Below are 23,093 nucleotides of genomic sequence, written 5' to 3'. Positions count from 1 at the left end.
AAAGATCACCTCCTTCTGCCTCTAAACACACAGATGGGGAAACAGAAGCCTTGAGAGGGACATAAGTTGACCAACCTTACGTAGCTAATTGATGTCACAACAGGTCTAAAATCCAGGCTTCCTGACTCTCCGTGAAGTGCTCTTTCTAACACTCTATGATTGGATTTTAAGAGATCTTCGCAACCTTTTTTTTCATAGACATGCCACTGTTAGCTTCACGGCCTTAGCAGTGGAGATTTTTTTCTGTTTTAACCCAAATACAAGCCACTTTAAGTGCAAGCACACTTCGGCCCCATGACTGGCCCATGGTCCTGTTCTTCTTTTTAACCCTTGGATAATGGCCACTAAAAACACAGGTTGCCATGTTGACCATATGGATAATACCCCTCAGTCATCTGTCTGTGATAAGCACAGTGGAAGAGTTGAATCATCACTACTAGGAAAAGAATCATAAAATTTATTATTTGTGAATTGGGCTTTAAATAACAGAGTTTAAAGCAATATTTGTATTAGAGTGTGATAAGGCCTAGCAAACCCAACAATTCCCAGATAAGAATATATGAAATCAGCTTCAGTGACTTGAAAGCTGTACTTTACAATCAATCCAAAGGCCACAATGGAACTTAGCAAGAATAACGACCCGCTAAGCGTTTAACCTGATTTTAAGTCTCTCAGAGTTGGGGGACAGATAAACACCAGCTGTCCCCTCTAAACAGCCCTCTCTGTTGGGCAGCATGAAACCTGGTAAAGTGGTGGGGTCGTGGGGTCAAGGAACCTACGGGTAAACACGCCCGGTATTTTCTGGGGTGGGCACCAAATTCCCCTCCACCTTTGGGCAGGGTGGGTAGAGATGAGGCCAAGCTCTGCCGGCTGCTGTGCACAGCTGAACCATGACTCCTGGTTTAAACCAGTTGGTTCATTTTGTCCTCACTCCAACCTCAGGGAAAGAAGAAATGTAGGAAAGAGTTAAAGGAGTCCCTTTATCTCTCTGTGAAATCAAGGAGTGAATCAAGTACATTAAAATTATACAGCTTTCAAATACAGAACAAAATACAAAATCCAAATATAGAACAAAGCAATAACAAAACGAAAATAATCCCATAGAGATGTTGCTGGGCAGCCATAAAATTATTAAATGACTATATAAGTACACAGTAAAAGCAAAGAGCAAACAACGTGAAGAAGACAGGTGACCCTTGTGACTCCTCTTCCCAACACCACCACTTCTGTAACCGGTGGGAGGAGGGTTGAAACATACTTGTATCCAGGGCAGACAGCGTGGGGCTTGACTCCTAGATCTACTGTTTAGAAAGGAACTTAACCTCTCTGAGTCTCAATTTCCTCACTTGTAAGATGGTGATAAATCCTACCTTGAAAGGTGGCTGTTAGTATTACATGAGATGGTGTACATAACAGTCCTGGCCAGCACAGGCACTTTCAAGACCAAGCTCCTATCACAGTAATCCGTTTGTTCATCCCACAAATATTTATTGAGCTCTGGCAATGCCCCAGCTGCTGCTGTCACAGGGGGAGACCCAGCAGTTACAAAAGAACAAAGTCATTGCCCTGGAGAATCTTATACTCTAGGGGCCAAAGTGGGGGTGTGGGGGCAGGAGGACACATAAATACATAAACAAATATGCATGTCCTGTGCCAGGTGGGGAAAAGTGCCATGAAGGAAAAAGAAAGCAAGGTGAGGAGAGCAGACAGTGCAGCAGAGAGGCAAACATAACATCATTAGCATCCTCTAAATGTGCAAACTGCTCTCAGAAGTTACCTGCACCGTGGAGTGTAAAAATGCTACAGTGTAAAGCATTGGCTTCCACATGGGTAAATTACTGATATCCAGAAGGTCTTGATTAATTCCAGCAAATGTTCTTTTCAAACCTGCGCGAACGCCTTGGGGTGGCTCATTAGTGAATTTGAGAGAAGTCTGTCATAAAAAGCAAATAGTAGTTTTGTTTCTATAAATTACTGTGAAGAATAAAATAGAAATTACAACACATCAGCCAACAATATGCTTATGGTACATAAATGGGCACCGTGTAAGCTACTTGCATTGATCAGAGCTAAAACCCAATAAATTAATACTGAGTCTTATAACTCTTCTGTGGGAATCTTTACCATATAATCTTGATAATTATAGTCAAGATTTTGACGATAATGGCATAAGATTTTGCAACGCAGCCTCTACTGGACCAGAAAGCCCTGTTATGTTTGCCATCTTTCCATAATCATATTTGTGCCATCTTTATTTGTATAACTCTCAAGGAAAGGATACTTATCTCACAGTAACAAACCTGAAGCAATGTAATGGGAAACCGATCGTGGGGCTCGGTAGTTAGCCACACTCGGAAAGTATCATTGCTGGCATCAGTGGTAGTTAATGTCTCTAGCAATTCTTCCATGAATTCTAGGCCAAGGTGACAATTCTGCAGTAATACCCAGCCACCCTGTATTCAAAAATGATTTCATATTAATTCCTTATAACTTTTTTTGCTACGACTTTAATAAAACAAAACATACAAACAAATTTTTTGAAACTTTTACTCAGGGCATAAGAATACTCTGTTTTGAGCACATATATTTTAATGAAATTGTTATATGTCAATACAATCTTCTTTTTTCTGTTAGTTATAAAGCTGGTTACTTGGAATCAAGTGGGTTCAAAATGATTGTATCCTGCCACCCCTGGTTTAGAAGGGAACAAAAGTTAAAATTTGAAGTCAGACTTGTTTAAGTACAGTGTGTGCACCATCTAATGGTGGGAATGGGTATTTTGGAATTTGTAACTTAAATTGTCCTGCCTAGGGTAAATCAGAAGGGACTCACCCCGAAACCAAGTTGTCCACTGTCACAAAGAGAGATACACATTACCTCATGAAAGTTGGAGGTGTCGACAAAAATTCATTAACAATCAAGTTAGGAAGAAAAGAGAGAATTTTATTTGAGCCAAACTGAGGATTATAGCCTGGGAGACAGAAGCTCTGAGACCTGTCTTGCCTGTTACAAGTCAAAGGCAGAGTCATATACATTTTCGAGACAAAGGATCATACATCAAAATGACATGCTGACATTTCACATGAGGTTCACCAAAGATACACAGTCCAGGTACACATACAAAGCCAGCAACAAGTCACCATGGCTCCCTGCAGAGTTGGAAAAGCATGCTAATCTTTTAAGAAGTTACCTGGCTAGCGTCAGAAAAAAGGGGAAAAAAATTGATCTTTGCATTCGAGCAGGCATTCCCACCTTTGAGGAGGTCTGGTTAATGCGTTATGCAGATGCACATTGTACACTAAAAGGGGAGGGAGGAGGCCCAAATGAGCAGAGAGAGAGAATTTTATGCTTAAGTTTTCTTCTCCTGACTTAAAATACCAATTTTATTTCACCAGAGTCAATAAAATACATTTGGTGACATTTGCTACCATAATATTAAACCTTATTCTTTGCCATCACTCCTCCCAGATATTCCTGAAACCACAAAACTTTCTAAGCACTATCTAAATACTTGATAAAACCTTCTTTAACAATGTAATTCACATGACCGTCACAGTTCTATAAGAACACAGTTTATTAGCCAGACAATATCTTGATATACTTATATAATGAGATCAGATAAATACAGCTACAAATCATTGAGCTTAGTGTATATATGGTAAGGCCTGTATATACACCTTCTACTGCAAGAGAAAACAGAACTCAGACTGGCTTAAGCAGCAAAGGGGACTTGTTGGTCTAGACAACTGGGATGTCTAGACCAAGATGGACTTCATGGTTGGTTTGTGTCATCGTGGATCCAGTTACTCTCTGATTCCCTGCTCTGCATTCCACCGTGTCAGCTTTATCCTAAATCTTTCAAGTGGCAGTGTGGCTGTACCTATTCATGGGTTATTGTTGTTGTTTGTTTGTTTGTTTGATAATGCCATTATTATCAATATTTATCCTACCTTGAGACACAGAACATGGAAGTTATAAAAGCTAAGATTCCAAAGAAGGTTAATGTGAATGCTGTACCAAATTTAGAAGTTTCTCACTAGTGGAAACTGAAGAACTTATTTAAGACCCAAAGTCAAACTGTCAAATCACTCAATAGAGTGAATTATTTGATCTGAGTAAAAATAATTATATATAATTTCTTCAATATATATAAATTAAATACAATATATTATTGAATTTAATTAAGTGGTAAAGATTAAGGCTTGGCGCACTTGAGAATTAATGACTAGCCTGAAACTTTGATGAACCAAGCAGAGTTTTAGCCCATTAACCCTCTCCAGTCATTAATTCCCAGGGAAAAGCTGCACCACAGTTGCTACAGACGTTATGAGATCAAAAGCTTAAAAATAAACCAAGATCTTATTTTATTTTTATCAATGGCGCAATTTCTTATTGCTGCTGAGATTGCTATCTACCAACCATTTCTAGAAAATTAATGACCTGTGTATTTATTAGGTGTGATGAAAAATAGTTCTCAACATTCCATCCAGCTTGCAATTTTCAATAAAAACCATTATCAATATTTAAACATAACACCCTCAAATATTTCTTATTTGCCTGAAACTACCCATTAATGAAAAATGAAAGTCTCACTTTAACTGAAAATTGAAATTTGACTGTCTCAATCTGTCACTTCTTAAGCACTATCTATTAATATTGAACATGACATTCCAAGACTGCTAGAGCTGCATCCTTTAGGAACCAGAAAGTGTGGCTGCCAAATTATCAAAAAATATTTAGTGAAAATAAAATGGAGCATATGCTATAGAAAATGGAACAAGTATTTTGTGGGGATGTCAGGAGCAAACTAGCTGGAGGTTTAAAATTTGTAGGAAATCAAAGGTTGACTCTATATACATAAATAAAAATGAAAAATAATGATTGAACATCACAGGTAGAATGCTTTGCCCATCACTGTGTTGGTCCTAAGTAGACCAGATGGCCAGAGGAATAATATCAAGAATGTTGCATGAAGAGTAGTTGTCCATTGCTACATACCTGCTGCATTGACATCTGAATCAGCTTTCGAGCATGTACTTCTTGTCCTTGCCCCATTGAGATAGTTCTGCATTCTGCAACACAGAAGAATCACTATGATAAAACATAAATTTTATAACAGGATTGGGACAAAAAATTTATTTCTCTATGGTCATAGCCTCCCTCCTCCGTGGCTTCTAAGAAGATTTTATTATTCAAACAAGTCTGGCTTTCAGTTGTGTTGATGAGAGAAATGAGTGGAGCAGAAACTGGAACGGGAAGGACAAGGAAAGAGAGACAAAAGGCACAAGGCAGGTCTTTTAGAGAGTTCTGGGGTCTTTGGAGATAACGAGGAGATAGATTGATGAGGGAGAGGCAGCTATAATGCTATCATAGGCATTAAGTGGGAAAGAGGATTTTTGAGTTTTGCTAAATTTTTAAATTAAATTATATTGGAGTATAGTTGCTTTACAATGTTGTGTTTGTTTCTGCTGTACAGCAAAGTGAATCAGTTATACATATACATATACCCACTCTTTTTTAGATTTCCTTCCCATTTAGGTCACCACAGAGCACTGAGCAGAGTTCCCTGTTCTGTGTTTTGACTAGAATATTTTTTTGGTGTTTTATCAGATGCTTCAGTAAAGATTTAGTTGGCTTTTTATTCTTTTACAATGTCAAGTTTGCAGTGTTTTGTCTGTCTGTCTGTTTGGGTTTTGTTTGCATATTTGTCCATTTTCCAAGATGGAACTTGTGGCAGCTCAGCCCCATGAGGGCTACATTCAGGGATAACTGCTCCTCAGGATTAAATCACCATCTTGTAACTGAGCATGAAGAAAAAGTGGAGGCCACTCCAAGATTAGAGGTGTGATTATAATTCAGCAGAATATACACTATATAGGCTTATTAGTGAATTTGATGTTCCAGGCAGAGAACCACACTTGTGCCTGTCACATGAATTCACTAAATTGCAGAAGTCTCTAAATCATGTTTGTGAAACTGGAATTGGAAATTAACTTTTAAGCAAGTCTTCGTGGACCCAGGTCTTCTTGAATTTTAGAGGCATGATCTCTAGATCTCTAGAGGCACAGGGAAAGGAGGTCAATGGAGACATTGTGAAGCAGTGTATGCTTTTGCCCTACTCTACTGGAGGCGCCTGAATCCTCAGAAAAAAGGGCTGCTGTAGCTGGGCAAACAATGAGGCTGATTTGGAAACTTTAGAAGTTACAGAGGATGAGAGAAATTCACGGGGTGGAGTTAGAAGTATGTCAGGAACCAGAGAAGAAGTTGCCAGGGCATACCATTTAAAATATAGCACCATGGGGTTAATGGCCAGAGATTCTGTGAGGGTTCGCAGGGTGCAGCATTAGGATTTTTTGTGGACTCAGGGTCACAGGGTGAAACTCTGCAGTGGGTGCCTGAGAGAGGATGGCAGAGCACTGCTTGAAAAACTGGGAACTGCAATTGTCCAAAGGTCACTGAACAAAGCTGGATTTTCCCACCAAAGCCCTCATGAATGTCTCCTGCTCAAGGGGAACCAGGCACTGCTCCCAGGGCATCTGAGAAGAATCCACACACCCTATAATAGGAGAAGGAAGGAGAGGTGGAACTTGAAAGGGAGGAGCCTCCAAACTGTACAAAGAGATAGAGCCCCTCTTGTTTCAGAAGAACCCACAAATGTTAGGTAGGTCAATGGAGGAAAGTTTGATAGGGACAAAAATTATTAACATGTGAGCATGAGCCACAATCTATCTCCCCTGTCCTTCCAACTCTTCTGAAATACACCTTTTAAAAGGAAGAACTGGTTTTTGTTCAGGTGGCCTGAGTTTCTTATCTTGACCTGGGTCAAGAGGAGACTTAGAGGCATTCCTTCAAAACAAACCCAGAATCTGACCACATCTGGACATCTACACATTTAGTCCCCGGTCCATCACCTCTTGCCTGTATTCTTGCAGTAGCCTACTAACTGGTTACCTCTCCCACTCCTTTTCCCTACTAGTTATTCTTCCCACGGCAGACAGAGGAATTCTGTCGAGTCCTAAATCAGATTACGTCCATCCTCTGCTCAGAAACATCCAATGGCTTCCCATTTCATTCCGCACAAAATCCAGAATCCAATTCAAATTCTTACCTCTAAGACCCTACACAATTGGCTCCCACTGCTACCGCACTCTACACACACACACAAACACACACTTTTTAGGATCTCACCACCATTCATTCACTCTTCTCCAGCCACACTGGCCTCCTCCCTCCTCCCCAGGCACACTCCAGCCTCACCTCTGTTCTCTCTGTCTGAAATGTGTCTCCTCGAACACTCCACTGACTTAATTCCTTACATCTCAGGTCTTCCTCACCTTCTCAACAAGGCCTTCCCTGACCATCTGATCTAGTACAGCATACCTATCCCCGTCACTCTGCCCCTTACCCTACTTTTTCTTAGCATATTATATACTTTTTAGCATATTATATACTCACTTGTTAATTAATTACTGTCTGTTTTCCCCTGACACTAGAACATCAGCTCCACAAGGGACTTATATCACTGTGGCTTATCCAGCACCTAGACAGTGCGTAGCACTCAGTAGATACTCAATAAATATTTTCTCAAACTTTAAAAACAGATATAATTCACATATCATAAAACTTACCCCTTTAAAGTCTACAATTCAATGTTTTTTTAGTATATTCATAGAGTTGTGGAACCATTACTACTGTCCAATTTCAGATCATTTTCACCAGTCCAAAAAGAAACTCCACATCCATTAGCAGTCCCCATCACCCTCTCCCACTCTAGCAACCACTAATCTACTTTCTATCTCTATTCTAGACATTTCATATAAATGGAATTATACGTGACCTTTTGTGTCTGTCTTCTTTTACTTAGCATAATACTTTCAAGATTCATCCATATTGTAGCATGCATCACAACTTCATTCCTTTTTATGGCTGAGTAGTAGTCCCTTACACAGATGTACTATATTTTGTTTATCCATTCATCAGCTGATGGACATTTGGGTTGTTTCCACTTTTTGGCGAGTATGAATAACGCTGCTATGAACATTCATGTATAAGCCTTTGTGTGGACATGTTGTCAATTCTCTTAGATATAGACTTAGGAGTAGAATTGTTGGGTCTTACTGCAATTCTATGCTTAACTTTTTGAGGGACTGTCAGGCTGTTTTCCAAAGCAGCTACACCACTTTACAGTTCCATCAGCAATGTATAAAAGTTCTAATTTTTCCGCATCCTTGTCAACACTTGCTATTGTCCATCTTTTTGATTATAGCCATCTTGAAATGAAGTGGTATCTCACTGTAGTTTTGATATCCATTTCCCTAATGATTAATGGTGTTGAGTAACTTTTCATGTGCTTATTGGCCATATGTATATCTTCTTTGGAGAAATGTCTATTCAAATCCATGGCTCATTTTTTAACTGGGTTATTTGACTCTTTATTTATGCATTGTAAGAAGTTCTTTTTACATTTTGTATACCAGATACTTATCAGATATATTATTTGCAAATACTTTCTCTCATATTGTATTAATAGGTTGTCTTTTTCACTTTCTTGATGGTATTCGTTGAAGTACAAAAGTTTTCAATTTTGTTTAAGTCCAATTTATCTATTTTCTCTTTTGTTTCCCATGTTTTAAGTGTCATATCTAGAAAATTACTGCCTAATCCAGTCACAAAGATTTATTCCTACATTTTCTTCTAAGAGTTTGATAGTTTTAGCTCTTACATTTATGTCTCTGATAATTTTGAGTTAATTTTTGTATATGGTGTGAAATAAAGGTCAAACTTTATTCTTTTGAAAGTATTGATAGATATTAGTTTTTCCAGCATGGTTTGTTGAAGAGGCTGTCCTTTCTCCATTGAATGGTCTGGCACCCTTGTTGAGAAACAACTGACCATAAATGAGGGTTATTTCTGGACCCCCAATTCTATTCCATTGATATATATGTCTATCCTTATGCCAGTACCATTCTGTCTGATTACTGTAGCTTTGTAGTAGGTTTTAAAAAGCAGGAAGTGTGAGTTCCACACCTTTGTTCTTTTTTTACAAGGTTGTTTTGGCTATTCTGGGTTCCATGTATTTCCATATGAATTTTAGGATCAGCTTGTCAATTTCCACCAAAAAAAGGCAGCTGGAATTTTGATGGGAGTTGCTTTAAAGCTGTTAGATCAATTTGGAGAGTGCTGTCATCTTATCAATTTAAAGTCTTCTGGGAATTCCCTGGCAGTCCAGTAGTTAGGACTCAAAACTTTCACTGCTGTGGCCCAGTCTCAATCCCTGGTCAGGGCAGTAAAATCCCACAAGTTGGGCAGCACGGCCAAAATAATAACAATAAAAAAATAAAGTCTTTCTGTCCATGAACATGGGATGTCTTTCTATTTTTATCATCATCATTATTATATCTTCTTTAATTTTTCAACTGTTTTGTAGTTTTCAACTCACAAGCTTTGCACTTCTTTGTTAAATTTATTCCTAAGTATCTTATGATATTGTAAATGAAATTGCATTTATAATTATATAAATTTTTGGTTTGTTTATATATTAATTTTTGGTTTTTTCTTGCTAGTGTGTAGAAAAACAATGGATTTTCAAATAGGATCTTGTGTTCTGCGATCTTGTTGAACTTGTTTATTAGCCCTAGTAGTCTTTTGGTGGACTGCTTAGGCTTTTCTATATGCAAAATCATGTCATCTTCAAATTGAGATGGTTTTACTTCTTCTTTTCCAGTGTGAATGCCATTTATTTCTTCCTCTGGTCTGACTAAAACCTCCAATACAGTGCTGAGTAGAAGTACAAGTAGACATTCTTCTCTTGCTCCTGATGTTTGGGGAAAAATATTCAGTCTTTCAACATTATGTAGGATGTTAGCTGTGGGATTTTGTAGGTGCCCTCATCAGGTTGAAGAAGTTCCCTTTTATTCCTAGTTTGTTGAGCACTTTCATCATGAAAGAGAGTTGGATTTTTTCAATGCTTTTTCTGCAACTATTAAGATAACCATGTGGTTTTTGTTCTTTCTTCTATTAACATGGTGTATTACATTGATTAATTTCCATATGTTTAACCAACCTTGCATTCTTGGGATAAATCCCCTTGGTCATGGTGTATAATCCTTTTTATATGGTGCTGGATTTGGTTTGATAGATTTTGTTGAGAATTTTTGTTTCTATATTCAAAAAGGATATTGGTTTCCTTCTAATGTCTTTGTCTAGAATTGGTATCAGAGTAATATGGGCTCACAGAATGAGTTGGGAAGTATTCTCTTTTATTTTTTGGAAAGATTTGTGAAGAATTGGTGGTATTCATTAAACATTCAGTAGAATTCACCCATAAAGGCATCCAGTCCTGGTATTTCTTTTCTTGGGAAGTTTTTGATTACTAAATCAATCTATTTACTTTTTTTTGAATTTTATTTCATTATTTTTTATACAGCAGGTTCTTATTAGTTAACCATTTTATACATATTAGTGTATATATGTCAATCCCAATCTCCCAATTCACCACCACCACCACCACCCCCATGCCACTTTCCCCCCTTGGTGTCTGTACATTTGTTCTCTACATCTGTGTCTCTATTTCTGCCCTGCAAACAGGTGCATCTGTACCATTTTTCTAGGTTCCACATATATGCATTAATATATGATATTTGTTTTTCTCTTTCTGACTTACTTCACTCTGTATGACAGTCTCTAGATCCATCTATGTCTCTACAAATGACCCAATTTCGTTCATTTTATGGCTGAGTAATATTCAATTGTATATATGTACCACATCTTCTTTATCCATTCATCTGTCGATGGGCATTTAGGTTGCTTCCATGACCTGTCTATTGTAAATAGTGCTGAAATGAACATTAGGGTGCATATGTCTTTTTGAGTTATGGTTTTCTCTGGGTATATGCCCAGTAGTGGGATTGTTGGGTCATATGGTAATTCTATTTTTAGTTTTTTAAGGAACCTCCATACTGTTCTTCAAAGTGGCTGTATCAATTTACATTCCCACCAACAGTGCAAGAGGGTTCCCTTTTCTCCACACCCTCTCCAGCATTTGTTGTTTGTAGATTTTCTGATGATGCCCATTCTAACTGGTGTGAGGTGATACCTCATTGTAGTTTTGATTTGCATTTCTCTTATAATTAGTGATGTTGAGCAGCTTTTCATGTGCTTCTTGGCCATCTGTATGTCTTCTTTGGAGAAATGTCCATTTAGGTCTTCTACCCATTTTTTTATTGTGTTGTTTGTTTCTTTAATATTGAGCTTCATGAGCTGTTTATACATTTTGGAGATTAATACTTTGTCCGTTGATTCATTTGCAAATATTTTCTCCGATTGTGAGGGTTGTCTTTTCGTCTTGTTTGTAGTTTCCTTTGTTTTGTAAAAGCTTTTAAGTTTCATTAGGTCCCATTTGTTTATTTTTGTTTTTATTTCCATTACTCTAGGAGGTGAATCAAAAAAGATCTTGCTGTGATTTATGTCAGAGAGTGTTCTTTCTATGTTTTCCTCTAAGAGTTTTACAGTGTTCAGTCTTAAATTTAGGTCTCTAATCCATTTTGAGTTTATTTTTGTGTATGGTGTAAGGGAATGTTCTAATTTAATTCTTTTACATGTAGCTGTCCAGTTTTCCCAGCACCACTTATTGAAGAGTCTGTCTTTTCTCCATTGTATATCCTTGCCTCCTTTGTCATAGATTAGTTGACCATAGGTGTGTGGGTTTATCTCTGGGCTTTCTATCCTGTTCCATTGATCTATATTTCTGTTTTTGTGCCAGTACCATATTGTCTTGATTACTGTAGCTTTGTAGCATAGTCTGAAGTCAGGGAGCTTGATTCCTCCAGCTCTGTTTTTCTTTCTCAAGATTGCTTTGGCTATTCGGGGTCTTTTTTGTTTCCATACAAATTGTGAAATTTTTTGTTCTAGTTCTGTGAAAAATGCCATTGGTAGTTTGATAGGGATTGCACTGAATCTGTAGATTGCTTTGGGTAGTAGAGTCATTTTCACAATGTTGATTCTTCCAATCCAGGAACATGGTATATCTCTCCATCTGTTTGTATCATCTTTCATTTCTTTCATCAGTGTCTTATAGTTTTCTGCATACAGGTCTTTTGTCTCCTAGGTAGGTTTATTCCTAGGTATTTTATTCTTTTTCTTGCAGTTGTAAATGGGACTGTTTCCTTAATTTCTCTTTCAGAATTTTCATCATTAGTGTATAGGAATGCAAGAGATATCTGTGCATTAATTTTGTATCCTGCAACTTTACCAAATTCACTGATTAGCTCTAGTAGTTTTCTGGTGGCATTTTTAGGATTCTCTATGCATAGTATCCTGTCATCTGCAAACAGTGACAGTTTTGCTTCTTCTTTTCCAATTTGTATTCCTTTTATTTCTTTTCCTTCTCTGATTGCCATGGCTAGGACTTCCAAAACAATGTTGAATAAAAGTGGTGAGAGTGGGCAACCTTGTCTTGTTCCTGATCTTAGAGAAAATGCTTTCAGCTTTTCACCATTGAGAATGATGTTTGCTGTAGGTTTGTCATATATGGCCTTTATTATGCTGAGGTAGGTTCCCTCTATGCCCACTTTCTGGAGAGTTTTTATCATAAATGGGTGTTGAACTTTGTTGAAAGCTTTTTCTGCATCTATTGAGATGATCATATGGTTTTTATTCTTCAGTTTGTTAATATGGTGTGTCACATTGATTGATTTGCATATATTGAAGAATCCTTGCATCCCTGGGATAAATCCCACTTGATCGTGGTGTATGATCCTTTTAATGTGCTGTTGGATTTGCTTGCTAGTATTTTGTTGAGGATTTTTGCATGTATATTCATCAATGATATTGGTCTGTAATTTTCTGTTTTTTGTAGTTTCTTTGTCTGCTTTTTGTATCAGGGTGATGGTGGCTTTGTAGAATGAGTTTGGGAATGCTCCTTCCTCTGCAATTTTCTGGAAGAGTTTGAGAAGGATGGGTGTTAGCTCTTCTCTAAATGTTTCATAGAATTCACCTGTGAGGCCATCTGGTCATGGACTTTTGTTTGTTGGAAGATTTTTAATCACAGTTTCAATTTTATTACTTGTGATTGGTCTGTTCATATTTTCTATTTCTTCCTGGTTCAGTCTTGGTAGGTTATACCTTTCTAAGAATTTGTCCATTTCTTCCAGGTTGTCTATTTTATTGGCATAGATTTGCTTGTAGTAGTCTGTTTAGGATGCTTTGTATTTCTGTGGTGTCTGTTGTAACTTCTCCTTTTTCGTTTCTAATTTTATTGATTTGAGTCTTCTCCCTCTTTTTCATGATGAGTCTGGCTAAAGGTTTATCAATTTTGTTTATCTTTTCAAAGAACAAGCTTTTAGTTTTATTATCCTTGCTATTGTTTTCTTTGTTTCTATTTCATTTATTTCTGCTCTGATCTTTATGATTTCTTTCCTTCTGCTAACTTTGGGTTTTGTTTGTTTTTCTTTCTCTACTTCCTTTAGGTGTAAGGTTAGATTGTTTATTTGACATTTTTCTTGTTTCTTGAGGTAGTCTTGTATTGCTATAAACTTCCCTCTTAGAACTGCTTTTCCTGCATCCCATAGGTTTTGGATAGTTGTGTTTTCATTGTCAGTTGTGTCTAGGTAATTTTTGATTTCCTCTTTGATTTCTTCAGTGATCTCTTGGTTATTTAGTAACATATTGTGTAGCCTCCTTGTGTTTGTGTTTTTTATGTTTTTTTCCCTTTAATCAATTTCTAATCTCATAATGTTGTGGTCAGAAAAGATGCTTGATGTGATTTCAATTTCCTTAAATTTACTGAGGCTTGATTTGTGACCCAAGATGTGATTTATCCTGGAGAATGTTCCGTGTGCACTTGAGATGAAAGTGTAATCTGCTGTTTCTGGATGGAATGTCCTATCAATATCAATTAAATCTATCTGGTCTATTGTATCATTTAAAGCTTGTGTTTCCTTATTAATTTTCTGTTTGGATGATCTGTCCATTGGTGTAAGCAAGGTGTTAAAGTCCCCCACTATTATTGTGTTACTGTCAATTTGCTCTCTTATAGCTGTTAGCAGTGGCCTTATGTATTGAGGTGCTCCTATGTTGGGTGCATACATAATTGTTATATCTTCTTCATGGAATGATCCTGTGATCATTATGTAGTGTCCCTCCTTGTCTCTTGCAACATTCTTTGTTTTAAAGTCTATTTTATCTGATATGAGAATTGCTACTCCAGCTTTCTTTTGATTTCCATTTGCATGGAATATCTTTTTCCATCCCCTCACTTTCAGTCTGTATGTGTCCCTAGGTCTGAAGTGGGTCTCTTGTAGACAGCATATATATGGGTCTTGTTTTTGTATCCATTCAGTGAGGTTGTGTCTTTTGTTTGGAGCATTTAATCCATTCACGTTTAAGGCAATTACCAATATGTATGTTCCTATTACCATTTTCTTAATTGTTATGGGTTTGTTTTTGTAGGTCCTTTTCTTGTCTTGTGTTTCCCACTTAGAGAAGTTCCTTTAGCATTTGTTGTAGAGCTGGTTTGGTGGTGCTGTATTCTCTTAGCTTTTGCTTGTCTGTAAAGGTTTTGATTTCTCTGTCAAATGTGAATGAGATCCTTACCAGGTAGAGTAATCTGGGTTGTAGGTTCTTCCCTTCCATCACTTTAAATATATCATGCCACTCCCTTCTGGCTTGTATATTTTCTGCGGAGAGATCAGCTGCTAACCTTATGGGAGTTCCTTTTATGTTATTTGTTGTTTTTCCCTTGTTGCTTTCAGTAATTTTTCTTTGTCTTTAATTTTTGTCAATTTGATTACTATGTGTCTTGGCGTATTTCTCCTTGGGACTCTCTGTGCTTCCTGGACTTGGCTGGCTATTTCCTTCCCCATGTTAGGGAATTTTTTGACTATAATCTCTTTAAATATTACTCACGTCCTTTCTCTCTCTCTTCTCCTTCTGAGACCCCTATAATATGAATGTTGTTGCATTTAATGTTGTCCCAGATGTCTCCTAGGCTGTCTTCATTTCTTTTCATTCTTTTTTCTTTCTTTTTACTTCTTATAGATGTATTCGGGTTTTCTATTTCTTCTTGAGTCAGTTTCAGTAGTTGTCTCTTTCCAATAATTTGTGCATTTCATCTAGGTTATCTAATTTGTTGCATAAGTGTTCATAATATTATGTTATGATCTTTTTATTTTTGTCAGTTCAATAGAGATGCCCTTTGATAAAAGAAAATTTCACATATTGAGATATGGCAATGTCATTCTGGCTTATACATGAGTTTACTTGAATTTTATGCTAACTGAAACAGCCTGTTTGTGGCCTATCAAACATACATTGTACATCTGCTCTAATTATCACAGAGAAGGACACATTGACCAGAATTAAAGAATGTCCATGTTAAAAATAAAGATTTTATAAATGCCTCCCTTCCTGCGATGCCAATGCTGTACTCCTTTGATGATAAGACTCCCTTCCCAGGTGCCAAGGCCATACTGACTCACTATGTACTTGCTGATCTGTTTTTCTTGAAACCTTGAAGGAATGTATCTCTGACTTGTTTGGTGTTCTTGGTTCTGACAAGACACAAAACTGTGCTGAAAACCATGCTTCTCCAGAGAGGGTCCTCTGAGTTATCTGAGAGGCTGTTCTGGCTTTAGTCCTCAGTTTGACTCAAATAAAACTCTTTTCTATTCTTATTATAGATTGTTTATTGATTATTTTCATTGATACCCCTCTTTCATTCCTGATTTTAGTTACCTTAGTCTCCTCTCCTTTATTCTTGGTCAGTCAAAACAAAAGTTTGCCAATTCTGTTGATCTTTTCCAAGAAGATACTTTTGGTTGGATGACTCTCTATTGTGTTTTAATTCCCTCTTGCATTTTTTTCCGACTCAAATATTTATTATTTCCTTCCTTTTGATTGCTTTGGGTTTGCTCTTCTTTTCATAGTTGCTTAAGGTGGAAGGTTAAGTTATTAATCTGCAGTCTTTCTTCATTTTTAAATTAGGTTGATAAATATTTGATAAATTTCTGAATAGTCTGGAAACACTAGGTTGATTGACATTGGAAAAGTGAGGAAGCTTTGCACTTGAGGAAGGAAAGAATCCCAAAGGACAGAGGCCAGTGAGATAAGAGGCAGTGCAGGCTGAATTTCCAGAGGGGGTGGGAAAAGCTGCCAGAACATCATGATGGGGACTACCAAGAGAAGGAAGGATGCAGAGGATGTTGTAGGAATTATTTTGCAGGTAATGCAGCATGATTATTCTTTGGTGGTATGGGATTTGGGGGTTTTTTTGTTTGTTTGGCTGGTTGGTTATATTTCAGAGACACTAGTAAGATTTCAACTACCTTTCTATATCTTCCCAAAATTAGGCTTTAGTGTCTTTCACTTTTCCTCTTTCTTTTTAAAACTTTAAAAAATCTAATTAAATAATATAGGCTTATAGTGAAAGCTTTGTAAAATATAGGAGACTATAAAGAAGAAAATAAAAATCACCAATTTCCTTCCATAGAGACCTTCATTCTAATCTTTTTAGTATGCACAGTCCACAACCACTTACCCTCATTTCAAAATTCAAAACAATCTGAAAACTGACAGTTTTGCCACAAAATCACTTTGGTGGCAAAAGCTGACCTGAATGGATATGAGCCTACTTATAGTCTTTATTTATCGCCATCTTTATGAATATTAATACTCTCATCTGCAATGTATTATATAATATATGAAATGCTACCTTTCTAAAACATGGAAAATTCTGATTCCCGCAATGTATCTGACCCCAAGGACTTTGAATAAGAGATTGTAGACCTATCTATATTAAAAATTATATATATGTATAATAATACATACATATGTCATTTTATAGCTCTATTTTTTAACAGTACATTGTATTTTATTGTCATTAAATATTATTGGGAAATAGTTTTTAATGGTGGCACAATGTTCCATCATGTTGATGCATTCTTGTCAATTCAGCCACTATCCTTTTGTGTATTTAAGACACTTTCCATTTTTCAATACTATAAATAGCACTAGATTAAACATCCTTGTATATGAGTCTTGATGTGTATCTTTTACTTTTTTTATGATAAATTACTACATGTAGACTCATTGGGACAAAGCATACAAACATTTTAAAGATTCATGATATATATAAAAAAAGGACTGCCAGTGTCTCCAGCTGGAATAAGAATGCTGTGATTCCCAGCCCACACTTCTATCTTTTTTTTTTTGAAACCAAACAGATAACAAAAGCCTTTCTGTGTCCCCCATTTCTTGTCTGTAGGAAAAATGCTTCAGTCTTCTAGACTCTCCCTGAGTTCCAAAGGGCAGATTCCAACAGTTACTAATTAAGGACGTGAGGGAATGCAGAAACAAAAGAAAAGCAGTCAGGAAACAGTAGTGCAGAGGGGGCAGAGTCAACATGGCGTACTAGGAGGATGAGGAATTCGTGTCTCCTCACAACTAGGGCACCTACCAGGCACCGGTGGGGGACCACGGACACCTAAGGAGATGGGAGGAACCCCCAGCGACTGGTAGGACACAGGGCATGGGGGGGCGTGAAGGGGGAGGAGAAGTGGAGGTGGGACAGGACTGGCACCCCTAAGGGGCAGCTGGGGAAGGGGAAGGGATCCCACGCCCAAAGGGGGAAATTGGGGAACCACTGGGAGAGCAGAGGATCAAAAGGGAGCATAGCCAGGCTTCCCCTGCCCGCTTGGGCCCCCAGGAGCCTGCTGAGATCCTGAACCTGATCCTCTGCCCACTGAGGACCCCTCTAGCCATGTGGGTCCTGAGGGAGTGGGAGGGAGGACAGGGGGAGCAAAAGTAAAGCCCAGACCTACAGGACCAGCACCCCTGAGGGGTGGCTGGGGGAGGGGAGGAGTTCCTACACCCAGAGGGACCCACCCATGGTTAGGGGTCCAGTGGCGACGAGGGAGACCCTAGGGGAGACAGTGGGGAAGGTTGCGAAGGAACGGAAGGGAACTCAGCCAGTGCTTTCCCTGTCCACTTAGGCACCAGGGAGGCTGTTGGGCTCCTGGACCTAATCCTCTGCCCTTGGAGCCTCCCTCCTGCCATGCAGAACCCAAGCCCCGCCCCTACACCCCCACCCAGGGCCCTACCTCTACACTCGGAGAACCCCTCCAACATGCTGGGCCTAAACGCCACCCACACACCCTCACTCAGGGCCCTACTTCCAAACTCCGGAACTCCACACTCCAGAGGCCCTCCTTTCCACGTGCTGCCTCTCCCTTTCCCTTCAGGTCCTAAGCAGAGGCCCCACCCCACTCTTGAATATCACCGCCTAAGCCCCACCCCAAGACCTTTTCTGGCTACGTGGATCCTGAGCCTAGGCCACGACACACGCACAAACGTTACCCCCTCCACCCACCTAGGTCCCACCCCACCCGAAACCCCACCCCTGCCTAAGTTCCACCCCCACCTAAACTCTGCCCCCATAGCCAAGGCTTTATTTTTATTTCTTTTTTCCCCTTTTAGATTGGGGTTCTGTTTTACCTTGTTGATTCATTGTTGTTGATTCTTTTATATTTTTATCTTTCCTAATAAATCTTTTATTTTTCTAATTTTATTTTAGTCTTTCTACTTTGTTATTGTTCCCTCCTTTTGGCCTGTTCCCCCCACCCACCCCATTTTTTTTCTTTTTTCTGCTGTAGTTTTATTTTGCCTTGTTGCAGTTGGGTCAATTATAGTTTTATTTTTCCTAATATATTTTTTATCTTTCTAATTTTATTTTGTTTCTTATTCTTTGATATTGTACTGCTCCTTTTTCTCTTTCTTTTCCTTTTTTTTTTTTTTTTTTTTAACTGCACCACAAAGCTTCTGGCATTTTGGTTTCCAGGCCGGATGTCGGGCCTGAGCTCCTGTGGTGGGACCTCCAAGTCCAAACCACTGGACTAACAGAGAACCTCAGACCCCAGGGAATACCAATCAGAGTGAGGCCTCCCTGAGGTCCTCATCTCAGCACCAAGACCCAGCTCTAACCAACTGCCTGCAAACTCCAGTGCTGGACGTCTCAGGCCAAACAACCAGTAAGACAGGAATATGGCACCACCCATCAAAAAAAAAACAAAAAATGAAACGACAAAAAAATATGTTACAGATGAAGGAGCAAGGTAAAACCCTACAAGACCAAATAAATGAAGATGAAATAGGCAACCTACCTGAAAACAATTCAGAGTAATAATAGTAAACATGATCCAAAATCTTGCAAACAGAATGGAGAAAATACAAGAAACATTTAACAAGAATCTAGAAGAACTAAAGAGCAAACAAACAGTGCTGAACAACACAATTACTGAAATTAAAAATACTCTAGAAGGAATCAATAGCAGAATAACTGAGGCAGAAGAACGGATAAGTGAGCTGGAAGATAAAATGGTGGAATAACTGCCAGGGAGCAGAATAAAGAAAAAAGAATGAAAAGAATTGAGGACGGTCTCCGAGACCTCTGGGACAACACTAAATGCACCAACATGCGAATTACAGGGGTCTCAGAAGAAGAAGAGAAAAAGAAAGGGACTGAGAAAATATTTGAACAGATTATAGTCAAAAACTTCCCTAACATGGGAAAGGAAATAGTTAATCAAGTCCAGGAAGCACAGAGAGTCCCATACAGGATAAACCCAAAGAGAAAAACGCCAAGACACATATTAACCAAACTATCAAAAATTAAATACAGGGGACCTTCAAGATGGTGGAGGAGTAAGACGTGGAGATCACCTTCCTCCCCACAAATACATCAAAAATACATCTATATGTGGAATAACTCCTACAGAAAACATACTGAACACTGGAAGAAGACCTCAGACTTCCCAAAAGGCAAGAAACTCCCCACGTACCTGGGTTGGGCAAAAGGAAAAAGAAAAAACAGAGACAAGAGAATAGGGATGGGACCTGCACCTCTGGGAGGGAGGTGTGAAGGAGGAAATGTTTCCACATACTTGGAAGACCCTTCACTGGTGGAGACAGGGGATGGGCGGGGGGGGGGGGGAGCTTTGGAGGCACAGAGGACAGTGCAGCAACAGGGGTGCAGAGGGCAAAGCAGAGAGATTCCTGCACAGAGGATCAGTACCAACCAGCACTCACCACCCTGAGAGGCTTGTCTGCTCACCCACCTGGGCAGGTGTGGGCTGGGAGCTGAGGCTCAGGCTTCCGAGTTCAGAACTGGGGAAAGGACTGGGGTTGGATGCATGAACACAGCCTGAAGGAGGCTAGTGCACCGCAGCTAGCCGGAGGGAGTCTGGGAAAAAGTCTGGAACTGCCTAACAGGCAAGAGAACATTGTTTCAGGGTACACGAGGAGAGGGGATTCAGAGCACTGCCTAAACGAGCTCCAGAGATGGGAGCAAGCTGCGGCTACCAGTGTGGACACCAGAGATGGGAATGAAATGCTAAGGCTGCTGCTGCAGCCATCAAAAAGCCTGTGTGCAAGCACAGATCACTACCCACACCTCCCCTCCCGGGAGCCTGTGCAGCCCACCACTGCCAGGGTCCCATGATCCACGGACAACTTCCCCGAGAGAACACATGGAGCACCTCAGGCTGTTGCAATGTTATGCTGGCCTCTGCCGCCGCAGGCTCACCCCACATTCTGTACCTCTCCCTCCCCCCAGCCCGAGTGAGCCAGAGCTCCCTAATCTGCTGCTACTTTAACCCCGTCCTTTCTGGGCAGGGAACAGATGCCCTCAGGTGACTTACACGCAGAGGCAGGACCAAATCCAAAGCTGAACCCCAGGAGCTGTGAGAACAAAGAAGAGAGGGAAATTTCGCCCAGCGGCCGAAGGAGTAGCAAGTTAAATCTCCACAATCAATGTGATGTACCCTGCACCTGTGGAATACCTAAATAGAAAACAAATCATCCCAAAATTCAGGCAGTGGACTTTGGGAGCAACTGTAGACTTGGGGTTTGCTTTCTGCATCTAATTTGTTTCTGGTTTTATATTTATCTTAGCTTAGTATTTAGAGCTTATTACCCTTGGTAGATTTGTTTATTGATTTGGTTGCTCTCTTCTGTTTATTTTTTTACATACGTATATGTATATATTTTTCCTTTTCCTCTTTTTGTGAGTGTGTATGTGCATGCTTCTTTGTCTGTATAGCTTTGCTTTTACCATTTGTCCTAGAGTTCTGTCTGTCCTTTTTTTTTTTTTTAGTATAGTTTTTAGCGCTTGTTATTATTGGAGGGTTTGTTTTTTGGTTTGGTTGCTCTCTTCCTTCTTTTTTTAATTACTTTTAATTTTTTTATTATTAATAATATTTTTAATTTTTTATTTTAATAACTTTATTTTTTCTTTCTTTCTTCCTTTCCCTTTCTTTCTTTCCTTCCTTTCTTTCTTTTCTTTCTTCCTTTCTTTTCTTCTTTCTCTCCCTTTCCTTCCGAGCCATGTGGCTGACAGGGTCTTAATGCTCTGGCTCGGTGTCTGAGCCTCTGAGGTGGGAGACCCGAGTTCAGGTAATTGGTCCACCAGAGACCTCCTGGCCCCATGTAATATCAAACGACAAAAGCTCTCCCAGAGATCTCCATCTCAATGCTAAGACCCAGCTCCACTCAATGATTAGCAAGGTACAGTGCTGGATACCTCATGCCAAACAACTAGCAAGACAGGAACACAAGCCCACCCATTAGCACAGAGTCTGCCTACAATCATAATAAGTTCACAGACACCCCAAAACACAACACCAGACGTGGTCCTGCCCACCGGAAAGACAAGATCCAGCCTCATCCACTAGAACACAGGCACCAGTACCCTCCACCAAGAAATCTACACAACCCACTGAACCAACCTTACCCACTGGGGGCAGACACCAAAAACAATGGGAACTACGAACCTGAAGCTTCAGAAAAGGAGACCCCATACACAGTAAGTTAAGCAAAATGAGAAGACACAGAAATACAGAGCAGATGAAGGAGCAAGGTAAAAACCCACCAGACCAAACAAATGAAGAGGAAATAGACAGTCTACCTGAAAAAGAATTCAGAGTAATGACAGTAAAGATGATCCAAAATCTTGGAAATGGAATGGAGAAAACACAAAAACTTTCAACAAGGACCTAGAATAACTAAAGAGCAAACAAACAATGATGAATAACACAGTAAATGAAATTTAAAACTGTCTAGAAGGAATTAATAGCAGAATAACTGAGGCAGAAGAACGAATAAGTGACCTGGAAGATAAAATAGTGGAAATAACTACCACAGAGCAGAATAAAGAAAAAAGAATGAAAAGAGTTGAAGACAGTCTCAGAGACCTCTGGGACAACATGAAATGCACCAACATTTGAATTATAGGGGTCCAAGAAGAAGAAGAGAAAAAGAAAGGGAATGAGAAAATATTTGAATAGATTTTGGTCAAAAACTTCCCTAATATGGGAAAGGAAATAATCAATCAAGTCCAAGAAGCACAGAGAGTCCCATACAGGATAAATCCAAGGAGAAATACGCCAAGACACATATTAATCAAACTATCAAAAATTAAATACAAAAAAAATATTAAAAGCAGCAAGGGAAAAACAACAAATAACATACAAGGGAATTCCCATAACGTTAATAGCTGATCTTTCAGAAGAAACTCTGCAAGCCAGAAGGGACTGGCAGGACATATTTAAAGTGATGAAAGGGAAAAACCTACAACCAAGATTACTCTACCCAGCAAGGATCTCAATCAGATTTGACGGAGAAATCAAAATGTTTACAGATAAGCAAAAGCTAAGAGAATTCAGCACCACCAAACCAGCTTTACAACAAATGCTAAAGGAAGTTCTCTAGGCCGAAAACACAAGAGAAGGAAAAGACCTACAATAACAAACCCCAAACAATTAAGAAAATGGTAATAGGAACATACATAGCGATAATAACTTTACATTTAAATAGATTAAATGCTCCAACCAAAAGACATAGACTGGCTGAATGGATACAGAAACAAGACCCATATATATGCTGTCTACAAGAGACACACTTCAGACCTAGGGACACATACAGACTGAAAGTGAGGGGATGGAAAAAGATATTCTATGCAAATGGGAATCAAAAGAAAGCTGGAGTAGCAATTCTCATATCAGACAAAATAGACTTTAAAATAAAAACTATTACAAGAGACAAAG

At 39.0% G+C, this 23,093-nt stretch overlaps 1 protein-coding gene across 2 annotated transcripts in view; it reads right to left on the bottom strand.

Annotated features, from left to right (window-relative positions):
- DNAH8 (dynein axonemal heavy chain 8) overlaps positions 1-23,093 on the bottom strand; it is a 320,651-nt gene that overhangs the window by 56,951 nt on the left and 240,607 nt on the right. For both annotated transcript variants that reach the window (XM_049715770.1, XM_004267646.3), the window contains 3 exons: positions 4,999-5,072; positions 2,301-2,453; positions 1,778-1,933 (listed from right to left, as the gene is read on the bottom strand). In XM_049715770.1, coding sequence (XP_049571727.1) covers positions 1,778-1,933; positions 2,301-2,453; positions 4,999-5,072 — 383 coding nt within the window. The remainder of the gene's footprint in view (positions 1-1,777; positions 1,934-2,300; positions 2,454-4,998; positions 5,073-23,093) is intronic.

This window comes from Orcinus orca, chromosome 10, assembly GCF_937001465.1.
Source record: "Orcinus orca chromosome 10, mOrcOrc1.1, whole genome shotgun sequence".
NCBI classification, from domain to species: domain Eukaryota; kingdom Metazoa; phylum Chordata; class Mammalia; order Artiodactyla; family Delphinidae; genus Orcinus; species Orcinus orca.
The sequence above is the reverse complement of the archived record's forward strand: the minus strand, read 5'-3'. Positions and strand labels throughout refer to the sequence as shown.